The sequence below is a fragment of the Pygoscelis adeliae genome, unplaced genomic scaffold (genome assembly GCF_000699105.1).
Source record: "Pygoscelis adeliae isolate BGI_AS28 unplaced genomic scaffold, ASM69910v1 Scaffold60, whole genome shotgun sequence".
NCBI classification, from domain to species: Eukaryota; Metazoa; Chordata; class Aves; order Sphenisciformes; family Spheniscidae; genus Pygoscelis; species Pygoscelis adeliae.
In genome coordinates this window covers 1,423,909-1,435,154 of record NW_008823954.1, presented here as the reverse complement: position 1 = coordinate 1,435,154, position 11,246 = coordinate 1,423,909, and the positions used below count along the sequence as shown (strand labels likewise).

General features: G+C 46.1%; 1 protein-coding gene across 1 annotated transcript in view; it reads left to right on the top strand.

Annotated features, from left to right (window-relative positions):
• The window catches only part of PHF5A (PHD finger protein 5A), a 12,450-nt gene extending 5,717 nt beyond the window's left edge, over positions 1–6,733 (top strand). The window contains exons 2-5 of the mRNA XM_009322665.1: positions 188–235; positions 1,271–1,294; positions 2,703–2,869; positions 6,029–6,733. Coding sequence (XP_009320940.1) covers positions 188–235; positions 1,271–1,294; positions 2,703–2,869; positions 6,029–6,118 — 329 coding nt within the window. The 3' untranslated portion in view covers positions 6,119–6,733. The remainder of the gene's footprint in view (positions 1–187; positions 236–1,270; positions 1,295–2,702; positions 2,870–6,028) is intronic.
• Positions 6,734–11,246: the final 4,513 nt, after the last annotated feature.

Genomic DNA, 11,246 nt, shown 5'->3' with positions numbered 1-11,246 from the left:
GCCTCGCTCCTCCCTCCCTGTTTTATGTCACTTCTATTTTGATGCTCTGCCGTGTTTTGTGGGTTCTTCCCCTGCGGTGGGAGAGGAGGCTCGGTCAGGAAGGCGGCTCCTGGCGCTAACCCTGTCCTGGGTGCTTGCCCCGGGGGTCGGTCCTGACGTGCGGGTGCTCCTGGGCCTCTCTGAGTAGAGCGGGAAGGCTTTGACGCGTGCGTAACCGCAGCCTCTTGTTCCTCAGGTGGGGGGAGAGGCAGGTGGAGGCGATGGCTGTACGCAGAAAAACGTGGTTTTGATGCGCTTTGCTCCTGTTGCGTTGGCCGTACCAGTGCCGCTAGGAGGATGAGCTGAAGGCCTCAGCCAGCGCTGGGAGCATCTTTCAGGCTGCGAGATAAAACTATCTTCCAGGTTATACCTGTATACAGATAATGAACTTTATTCCTGTCGCTTGAGTCAGAACTTGCCTTGCTAAGTCTTAAAGGAGTCTCATACAAGATTAGAAGTTGAACTCTCTCTTACAGATTTTTTTCACTCCTTGGAAAGGCAAGTTTAACATGCAGGTTTCTGAAAGAACTGTGAACACAAAATATTCAGCTGCACTGCCCATAGGAAACTTGTTTTTAGAATACTTAATACAGCTAACAGTCTACCTATGTTGAAAATTCATTTCCAGCCTGATGAATCCCTCAACCCGCAAACTACAACTGAACCACTATTTAGTCTTTGCGAATGTGGACATCTGATCCTTAGAACTTGATATTTATAGCGTTTATCCAGGTTACTAACATTATTGTTGTGAGTTTCCTAGGCAAGTGACAAGACTTCTAAGATACATTTAACTATCTTCATGGTCTGAAGTGAAGAATGTATTTGGGCTGCCTTAAATCAAATAAAACACTGATTGGTTTTTTTTTTTTGGTCTCATTAAAACCAGTGTAAAAGCTATGCCAAGACTCCTGTATAGGATTTCCTTCGGTCAGGTACATTAGCTGTGTTTGAAATGGAATAATGAATGTAGGTTTTCTTACTGTCAGTGGGTGTCATTGCACATTCACAGTGGATCTAAACTTTGATCTTGGTAAATGTCTTCAGGAGGATATATATTGTTTATCATAAATATGTTTGTATTTATGCTCAAACTGTTTCTGTGGTTTACTTTTTTCTTTTTTTAAAAGACTGCTCACTGCAGAAGATAATTATTTGACATTCAAGCTTGTAGTTACTTATTTTTCTCCTGCTTCTGCCTCAAATAATTTTTTTGTCTTTCTTCTTACAGCAATAGGAAGACTTTGTGAAAAATGTAAGTATAGATTCCACATATAGTTGCTTAAGAACGTGGTGGTGTGGTTAGAGCATACAGTTTGGATTTGGCGATTGGATTCTATTTTTGCTTTAACCACAAACTTGATGTCACTCTTTGGGATGGGAAGAGTTACTTGTGTATTGCAAGTGTAAATCAATGAATACTTGCAAAGTTACGTGCTCAAATAGATTGTCACACAAATGCATGCTGTACTAGAGTAAATGCTGCCAGTGACTTCTTGATCGATTCCTTGTAATCTGTAATACAAAATGATCATCCTGATCATTTCAAAGCAGGAAAAAAATTGCATTTTTGGAATCTGACTTCTTCACACCTTCAGAAAGGTTCTCTTCAGTGTCTAGGAGAATGTAAAATGGGGGGGGATGACACATCTAGAGTTAGAGCAGAAAAAACCCACAGAACCAAATGCCAGTGCTCAACTGTAGAAGGGAAGAAAGAGTATGATCTGTCATTATATCCTTGTAGGGGAACAGAACAAATGAGGAGATGACTAGTTTGTGACTCAAAAGTAGTATGAAAACAAGCGAAGTGGGGAGAAGCACAGTCTGAAGCAACAAGATTGTTTTCAAGAGCACTCAGCAGTGAAACAGATTCCCATTGGTAGTAGTTGAGGGCTGTCATGCTGGAGATTTAAGAGCAGGTTAGACGAGCTGTTTGTGGGAGTCAGGATTAGATGCCTTGGGAACTGGTAATAGGATATGAAGCCTTTCATCCCTAGGTCAGCGTTTTGGATAAGGTCCAGCACAACAGAGACTGTCAATGGCATCTGATGGCTGCTTGCCTGTATGATATGAGTACTTGAATTTCACCCAGTTCCTTGTGAGAAAGCAAGAACAACTTTTGTGAAATGGCTGTTGATGCCAGTTTGCCCTTTCTTTGGCTTTCTCACAGATGAAGGATTAAAGGGACCACAAGCACAGTCTCTTATCTCATCACTTTAAAGATAGTAACTCTAGACTTTTGTTGATGTGGCACTGTGGGAGAAGCTTACACTGCTGTTTCTGTGTAGGTAAGGACACTAGTCCTGTCAGTCCAGCATTTTTTTCACAAGTGAAAAATTCAGGGAAAGTTCTAGAGTAAAAGTAGTGGTATGATCTAAGCAGGTGTTGGCTAATCACAGAAGAAGTGACTTTGGGTTTCTTCTCTGATTTTGAATGCATGAATAAGTAAAAAAACTTAAATATTGCAAGCTACTGGCCCTTGTTCCTCTCAAGTCTGTGTGCAAATACAAAGTTGCACCCTGTGCCTGCAAGATAAATTTCTGCAGTTCAATTGTATTGTCTTTGAGTGTACAGGCAAGCTCTTTGACGAGGAAGCTTTTCCTCTTCGATGTGGGGATGCAGAAAAGGACGTTCTGTAACCAAAGGCTCTGCTGTACTTGCAGGTGATGGCAAATGCGTGATCTGTGACTCCTATGTGCGGCCCTGCACTCTCGTGCGCATATGTGATGAGTGTAACTACGGCTCGTACCAAGGGCGCTGTGTGATCTGCGGGGGTCCAGGAGTGTCTGATGCCTACTACTGCAAGGAGTGTACCATCCAGGAAAAAGATGTATGTTGTCATCCAGTCTCCGGCTGAATTGGTTATGTCTTTGTTTAGTAGCCATGCTTACCTTTAAGGGGCTTGGAGCTACTGAAATTAGTGTTGGAACGTGGGCCGCTTGGGTACCGCTACCAATATTGGCACTGGTTTTCATTACCTCTTACCTGTCTTCCCCTGTTGGTAGTTCCCCGTGTTTGCAAAGCGTTTTGATATATCGTAGCATTTTGAGGTATTGTAACTCTCTTCATCCCAAAGGATCTTTGACTACTTTGCACTGCACACTCATGGTTTGCTTCTTCCACACGCTGCAAGTTACCACTTGAAGTTGTTATCTTACTAGATCTCTCAGCCTAGGTTTTATCAGAGTCAGTTATTCCAGACGCTGCAAAGGCAGTGGTAGGAGCAGCTCCTCACTAGATGTCCATTATCAGCCACAGACCAAGGGCACGTACGGTACTGTAAGGCCTATGGAATCACCACCTGTGTTTTCCTTTGGATTACAACATAAAGTTAGATTTCAGTGTCCAGTGTCTGCACTACTAATTGTGTTTTACAAGTTTAAAGTTTCTTGTACAATTTCAGTGAAATACGATTTACTTTTTTTTATTCCTTTCTGGAATGCCCTATATTGTAGACATCTCTTTCTGCTAACATTTCTGGTGTCACAATCCCTTATTTCTATAGTCAGTGCTATAATCTTTTTATAACCTTCTTGTGCTGAAAGATAGCCTCTGCACATGTGAAATGAGGCAGCTGTTCACCCCCTGTAAGGAATTTGTTAATATCCAACACAATGAGTGCAGGACATGAAGAACTGCAAATGAAGCAGTAGAAGAGACCTTAAGGAGGAGCAGGAACATGATGCTTACAGTTGCAGTATCCCCAGAATACGGACCTGATAGCTGTGAGAGTGTCTGTTAAAGGTTGGTTGTGTTTTGGTGCTTTGCAAATGCCGTCTCCAGCACACCCTAATAACAGTGGAGAACATACTGAGAGAACGGTTCAGATTGATTTAGAGGAACATGCGCAGCTGAGTGAGTTGCTGGTTTAATTCTCTGCAGTGCCTACATTTCCTCTAGAGGCCCGCAGCTAAATTCAGGACAAGGGCAGGTCCTCGTCTGAATTTAGTCATTAGATCTGACAGGACCATAATCTTTCTTAGTATCTAAATGTGGATATAAGTGCTGTGATGGTGGTGGTGCCTCCTATTTTAGAAATGCTGTGAGAAACAGTAGTTTTGTTCACTTGCCTTTGGAACCAAGACACCTGGCTTGGTAAGTCATGAGTAAAACAGGCTTGGTTTTATTTTTACCAATTTATATTGATTCCCAACAGGTATTTTTCATAACCTAAGCTCACCTGTAGCTTATCATGTCTGGTTCAGGTGTGAAATAGCCAGCTGCTCTGCAAGGGAGGATTGTAGAAAATGTAGAGCTGGAGGAGCAGGAGAATGACAAGTCAGAACTGAGGTATTTTGACAGCTGGGTGAAGGCTGCTGTGGGTGAAGACAGTTGTTCTGTACCAGCAAACTCACATGTTAGGGATTATTGCAGATGTGAAATTGCAGATCTGAAACAGCAGATTTGACATGATTGACTTACAGGATTGAAAAGTGCTGGCATAGGTGTAAAGTGCCCAGAATGAGAAAAGTTAAGTGTGCTGCCTGTCACAATTATGGTAGCTGGTGCTGATGTGAATAAGAAAAGCAGATGGACAGAGCTCTATACCTGAAGCTCTAACACTCCAGGGTTTCAGTCACAGCACTTCCATCATCCTCAGAGAAAGACTGGAAAAGATCGTGAAGCAACAAAGCAAATACGAAAATGGAGGGAGGAGGTGGAATGCTGTTGGGCACGAGGCAAATGGCCTGGTTACTCTTGGTTCATTTGTTCTGACGGAGGGAGGAATGAGGTATTGTTTCACCCCACTTTGATCTGTGGGTAAGGGCCAAAATCCCACCTTGTCACCCAGGACAGCTCTGAGTTGCAAAAAGTAATCTTTTCTTGGGGACAGGAGCATGCTCATGTGCTGCCTCCCTAGGAGGAGGTGGAAGAATGAACAGAGCCCTGCAATAATGCTGTCAAGATTGTCACAGACTCCCTGGATCGTGGGAGGCAAAGCTTAGAAGAGTCCTACTACTGAGGTTCAAAATCAAATAAGGAGACAGTAGCTAGAGATGGGTTGTGGCAGGGATATGGGGGAGGGATGATTTCTTTTTCCCCCCTCTCCTGTTATTTCTACCATGCAGACCCTCCCCACCGGGTTGCATCTCCTGCACAGGAGCAGGTATCAGTGGGGCAGCTTGGGTGCAATTTCTACAGCGGCTGACATCTGCCCAGAGGCTTTCTAAATCTAATCCATTTGGGCTTACACAACAGCCAAGGACACGTGTTCCTCTGCCCGCTGGGCCCCTCACAGCTGCTGTTGCCAGCCACAACATTTTGTCCTCAAGAGTTACGCAGATGCTGGGCTCAGGTGGCCCATGGACAAATGTTCCCTGGTACACCAAGAGGTGCAGCTCTGATTTGTCTTTGCAGCCACACCTCTGAGGGTCTCCCCCGTTCCCCTTCTTGCTTTTCTTGTGGCTTTTTTCTCACCGTCTGCTGGAATTCAGGTACAAGAACTTATCTGTGTAGCTGCTGTGAATGGCTGTCCTCTCCCAAGATGAGCATACAGCCTCTGCAGTAATCAATCCAGGATGCAGGAAATCTGAGATTCAGTTCTGCTGTCACAGCTGAGAGGGGTCCCTGAACACGAGAACGGCTTGGTGACATCTAAAGCAACAAGATTCTTTTTGGCTAAGGAGGGGAGAGGTTATTCCTCTGGGCCCTATAAATCCTGCGTATCCTAATTTAGAAAGAATCCAGTCTTGAGGCACTGAGCATCCTTTTCATTAAACCGCTGATGTTACATGAGCTGTTTTCCATCTTCACCCCGAGGAAGAGAATGTCCTAGAGTGATGTTAAAAAAGTGTCCATCCTCTTCTCTGTTCCACTCTCTTGCTGGTAGTAACCAGAATTGGAGGGCAGTTTAGACAAACAGGTGTTCAAAATGTGTGTTGAGGACAGGGTGAGGAGCGTGGGAACAGAGAACCTACTAGAACTATGTAAGTGATGATGATGTTCTGTTTGCCCATCTCCTAACTTACATCCTCTTTTCTTCTTACAGAGAGATGGTTGCCCTAAGATCGTCAACCTGGGCAGTTCCAAGACAGATCTCTTCTACGAAAGGAAAAAGTATGGCTTCAAGAAGAGGTGATCCTATCCGTACATGGCTACACCTCCTGTTGGGTTGGCAAGAGGGTCCTGGAACATCTCTGGACTTTACTATTATTGAAAACCGGTTTATTATTTTTTCCTGAAGCAGTACAAATTCAGTAGTATACTTGGGGTTGGAGAAGTAACAGACTGAGTGGGAACTGAAACCTGATCAGAACTGACCATCAGAAAGAGCAAACGAGGATTACGGTCTCTGGCCTTTTCAGAAGCTCTGCTAGGAGCTGCCCCAGCTCGCTATAGAAATTCTGGGGGGCAAGTATTTACACATGGAGGAGATCAGCTCAGTAACAAGCAAGTGCCATTTCTGGTGTGGGGAAACACCTTGTGGTTGTTCTTACCAGGCCTCCCTCTCAATTGTTTGAAATCGCCCCACGCATCAGTATTCAGGAACAGAGCGCCAATCCTATGTGTCTGCTCCCCCGCCTCCTTCCTCCAGTATGTCTCCATGCTGCCCTGTTTTGTAAGGAACCTGCTCATGGCTGGTGCCTTCCTAGGGAGAGCACAGCTGTTCCATGTTTTCTCTGACAGATTAATCCAAGGCCCTTTCTTGTAACCAGTTCTGTAGAATGCATACCAATAAAGGTTCTTCTTTTGTTTGGGTTTTTTTTTTTTTTTTTATAACAAAGATTTCTCTCTGGTTCATTCTGTGCCTAGCCTCTCTGGAGCTTTCTGGGGACAGGCAGGATTAGCCCAGCTAGAACTGCACAATGGGTTATCTGGTTTCTGACAGTGTCTGCTTATGGCCATGTGACCTTGCTGCAAGGAGCTTCAGGGAATGGCTATCGCTTTTGTCTGCCTGTGATCCCAGCCACTGATCATTTTGTCCTGTAGCGTGAGGATCGCTGAGCTTGTAACCCTTATCCTAGCTAATATGGCTGTGGATGCTGTTTCACCACGCAAACATCCAATCCCTTTCTAAAACCTACTAAGCTATTTGACTCGCTATCCTGTTCTTGTGAATAAGTTAAAGCCTTCCCTGCTGTAACTGGAAACCAACTATTGTGTTCTAGGCTATTAGCCGTATGCATGCTGAAAACCAGAGGCTGCTTGTTTGTCAAATACCGGTACAAGCTAAAAGCAGTCTGTTGGCTCAGCAGAGATCTGGGAACGGGTGCCTTTACGCAGAGATAGAACTGAGTTCCCTACTAGTGCGTGCACTCCTCAGACGGTTAAATTAGGTCCTAGTTCAGCGTGCCCTGTAGTCCTTAAAGTCTTCGTAGTCTGAGCAGAGCGTGTGCTACAGTAACGGGATTCTCTTTGTGTGGTCTTGGGATGCAGAGCCTGTTTTGTGCCCCTTCCAGGATTTCAGTTGTTCCCCTGAGGTTAGTACTGATTCCTCTAACTCCTCTTTGGCTTAAATGCCTCTTCTACCTGCTCCAGCTGTTTAGGTGTTTTGGATAAGAGTGAAAACAAGCAGACAAGTTGTGATCATCCTTCCCTTAAAAGTCATTTCTTCCTGCTGCAGCTGGCTCTAGCTATGACTGGTCCTACAGCTATCTCGGCTGCTCCTCCCTCTCTTCCCCCCAGCTATTAATTCTGTCAGGTTTCTCTTCCAAGCTTTTTGCAGTCCCGAGAGTATCTGTATGTCTTCTTCCCTGCACCATGGTTCCCTTACACAGCTGCTGGTTAATTTTTACTAATGTGGGTGCCGTTTGCCAAGATGTTCAGAGCAAACTGGTTCTTTGGTTCCAGCAAACCCACTCTCTCAAAGGAATTCTACCTGAATAAGCAGTTGCCTCTTGTTCCTGACTGGGAAACCCATGCCAGAGCCATTATCAGCCATGTTAAATTCCGTATTTCTTTAAAAGCAGGGCATGACATGCAGATTTTTTTGTACCTGGAACTTGATAGCTTCAACCAGAATTTATCACTTGCTCTCAGTCAGGCCGCCCGAATTATCGCACTACGAATGCAGAAGGTTTATACGTATTTTTTTCTTTCCTGGAAGTTTCTAAGATAACAAAAGTTGTTCGGTGAAGGTAGAGGGAAATGAAGTTTGAATGATTTCTTTTGTCTCGGAGTTACTGCCCCTGGTGCAGGGACCCCTAGAAGATCTAATTTTAGAGCAGCCCTTGTTCCCGATCGTTTAGCAGGATCGGCCAGGCAGGGGTTGCTATAGAGATACGAGTGTCCCCGTCCCTTCCCCCACCCCCAAAAACGGCTGAGCATACTTACTTTCTTGGCACCCCCGGTGCCCTCACTCTGACTGCTGGGTATATTGGTCTGCGTTCTGGCAGCAATGAGAGTTAAGCTGCCATTTCTAGTTGTTCTGAGTCACTGGGCAGGTGGAGAGAGGCAGGGACAGGCTTTTTCCCCTTTGCCTTGTTTGCTCAGACAGCTCTGGGGAGAATGCCAAATGCTGCCGGTGCTCAGATCAGTTCAGCGCCGCTGCCTTTCTGGTACTTTCAGAGCGGGGACGGGACATTGCCCTGAAGCTGCTAATTCAGACCAGGGTAATGGGTACAGTTGGGTAGCCCAGAAGAACTCAGCCTTGCTTGCGTGGTAACGATTTCTGTTCACCGGCAAATGAAACCCAGGCAGAACCCTTAGAAAAGTGCAGTGTTTCTTACCTAAATAGATTTTAAAGTACTTGTCCGGTAGAAGGAGATCGCCTGGCAGTACTGGAGACCAGAGCACGTGCTAGAAGGGCGAGCTTCCCTGCAGGGGGGGAGGAGACGTGTCCTGCTACTGTGTGCCTGCCAAGCTCTGGACGGGCTTCATCAGACCTCGGAGTCTTAAGCAGCCTGGTCCAGGGGCTCCCTGGCTGCCAGCTGTGAAGCACTTGCGTGACAACTGCAAGGAAGGGTGGGAGGGAGGGAGGGAGGGCTGCGTCTCTGCGGCGGCTGAACCCCCGTGGTGCTGCCTGCGGATCCTAACTGCATGGAGCTAAACGTGTCTTCCTGCCATTACTTTTCTAGGTAGGGTTATCGCTTTTTTTCCTTCTTTCATCAAAAGGATGTTATGTAATAAGTAAAAAAATCCCTTTACTTCAAATATTGACATTGGGGGGGGAACATGGGACCTCTTGGCCTATTAAGTAATTGGCCTCTTTGTTGCCAGTACTAACAAGGCATCGCTGCGTTCTGAAATGTGGATGTTCCCTGTTACACGACTCTTCAGGCCAACTACCAGCCACAGCGACAACCGAGCTCAGCAAATAGCTCCGTAACACGCCTCTGGTCCTTTGAATCATCTAGACCTTGTCTTGACCAAGCCCTTGTGCCCGAAGCATTACCTTTCTTTAAAAAAAAACAACCCTGAAGGTAGGCGAAGGCCTCGGGTGTGCCTGTGAGCTTTCCCTGCAGGAGCTGCGTAGACAAAATCCTGCTTCTAAAACCTTACGTGCACAGGAGCTGTTATTTTCTCATTACGGGGGTCAGCTGGAGATGCTGTTTGCTGTTTCAATAGCAGCAAAGAATCTTTCATTTCCTTGAGGTTGTCATGTGACTTGAATGTAAAGAGGATTTGGGGTATGGGCGGTGTTAATTACCCTCGATTATAACCTGACTGCCCTTCCTTGGCATTAAATAACCCAGCAAAACGGGCTCTGGCGATTCCTTCCCTCCCCGCACGCACGTGATTTGGTAGCTTTGCTTTGACGTAATAGCCAAATGGCTGAGAATGCGTGAGCGGATACTGTGACAGAATTCCTCTGCCTGCATGTGTACCAGGGCAACGCGATAATTAAAGGAGCACGGTCAAGGCGCAAGTATTTTAAAGAGCCCTAATGTGTAACACCCTCTTAGTAACAGCTTATTAAAACAACAATAGAATTTTAGAAATGTAATTGCCTTTTTTTCTTAATGATGCTAAAAATAGCGCAGTCATTTTAATTTCCTGATCTCTGGCTGGCAGCATGATTCTGTTTCCAGCAAAGCAAGGGAGTATTAGGAAAAGAATCCATTCTTTTGTAACTAAATTCCTTTTAAACTAGGAGTGATGAAAATAAAGCTGCTCATAATAGCTCCCATAAATCTTCCCCTCTCTTCCTCCCCCTTCCCCTGCAGAAAAAAAAAAAAAAACAACTTCAAAAGTTGTTGGGTTTTGGGTTTCTTTTAATCAGTGGGAAAATGAGCAAGGACGGCCGCTGTAGCAGTGCGGCTAGGAAGGGCAGCATTAACGGATTTCTTGACGCGTGGTGTTGACTGGTTTCAAAAGAAGTCCTCCTCGGTGGCAAAGGCAGTACCTAAGGTGAAGGGTTCCTGCGTGAGGGAGGACAAACCGAGCCCAGAAAAGTGCTGAGGATCTTTGTGGAAATGGGGCAAGAGAGGAACGTTGTGTTTTTGCATGTGGGAGGAGGTTGCTACGGAGAATTATTTAACCGGAGGGACGCGGAGCCGCTCAGGAAGCGTCTGTGGTCTTTGTCCCTTTTGAAAATGGGCGATAAATTAAACATTCAAATGTAACTCTGTATTACTGAGAAGATCCGATTCCAAGATGGAATGCGACTCCACAATGGGATTTTTCTCGGGGAATTCTTCAGAACCAAGACAAACGGGACATTTCGCGGGCCAGGCAAGCTACCCCCGCTGCAACAGGGACTGCGGTAGCGCTTCGGCCACCGGGACCGGTTCTCCCTCCCTGGTCTGCTTGTGTCAACTCTGAGGACGATGCCTGAGGCACGTGGCTGGGAGAGCCTGGAAACGCCGTTCTTGGTGTCCCTTCCGCTCGTTTGGAGCTTTGCTGGGGTCGGGAGCTGCCTCACGCGTGGACGACGAGAGCCCTTTGCAAGTGGCGTCTGCCCGAGGTGATGGCCGTGGACCGTGGAGCACGGGGCCTGCGGGCGCCTGTAGGGATTTTCTTCCTTTTCCTCAGAACTAGGAATAGGTCTGGTTTAAAATAGACAGAGCGGAGCTGTGTGCGCTGGCAACTGGCGCCCTTTAAACACATATGGCGATACTGTACGCGAGAAGAATACAGCCGCCCCTGCAGTGCTTCTCCGTGCGTGGCTGCTTTAGGGGACTATTTGTTACCACGCCCGGGTATCCCCTCCTGCCCCCAAGCAAGCGCACTTGTTTTAACTGTTGAGTTTTATTTGCGGAATAAAAAGCCATGTGGCGCTAGGCGAGTGCCTTCAGCTGGCTAGCGGGCGGCCGAGGCTCAGCCTT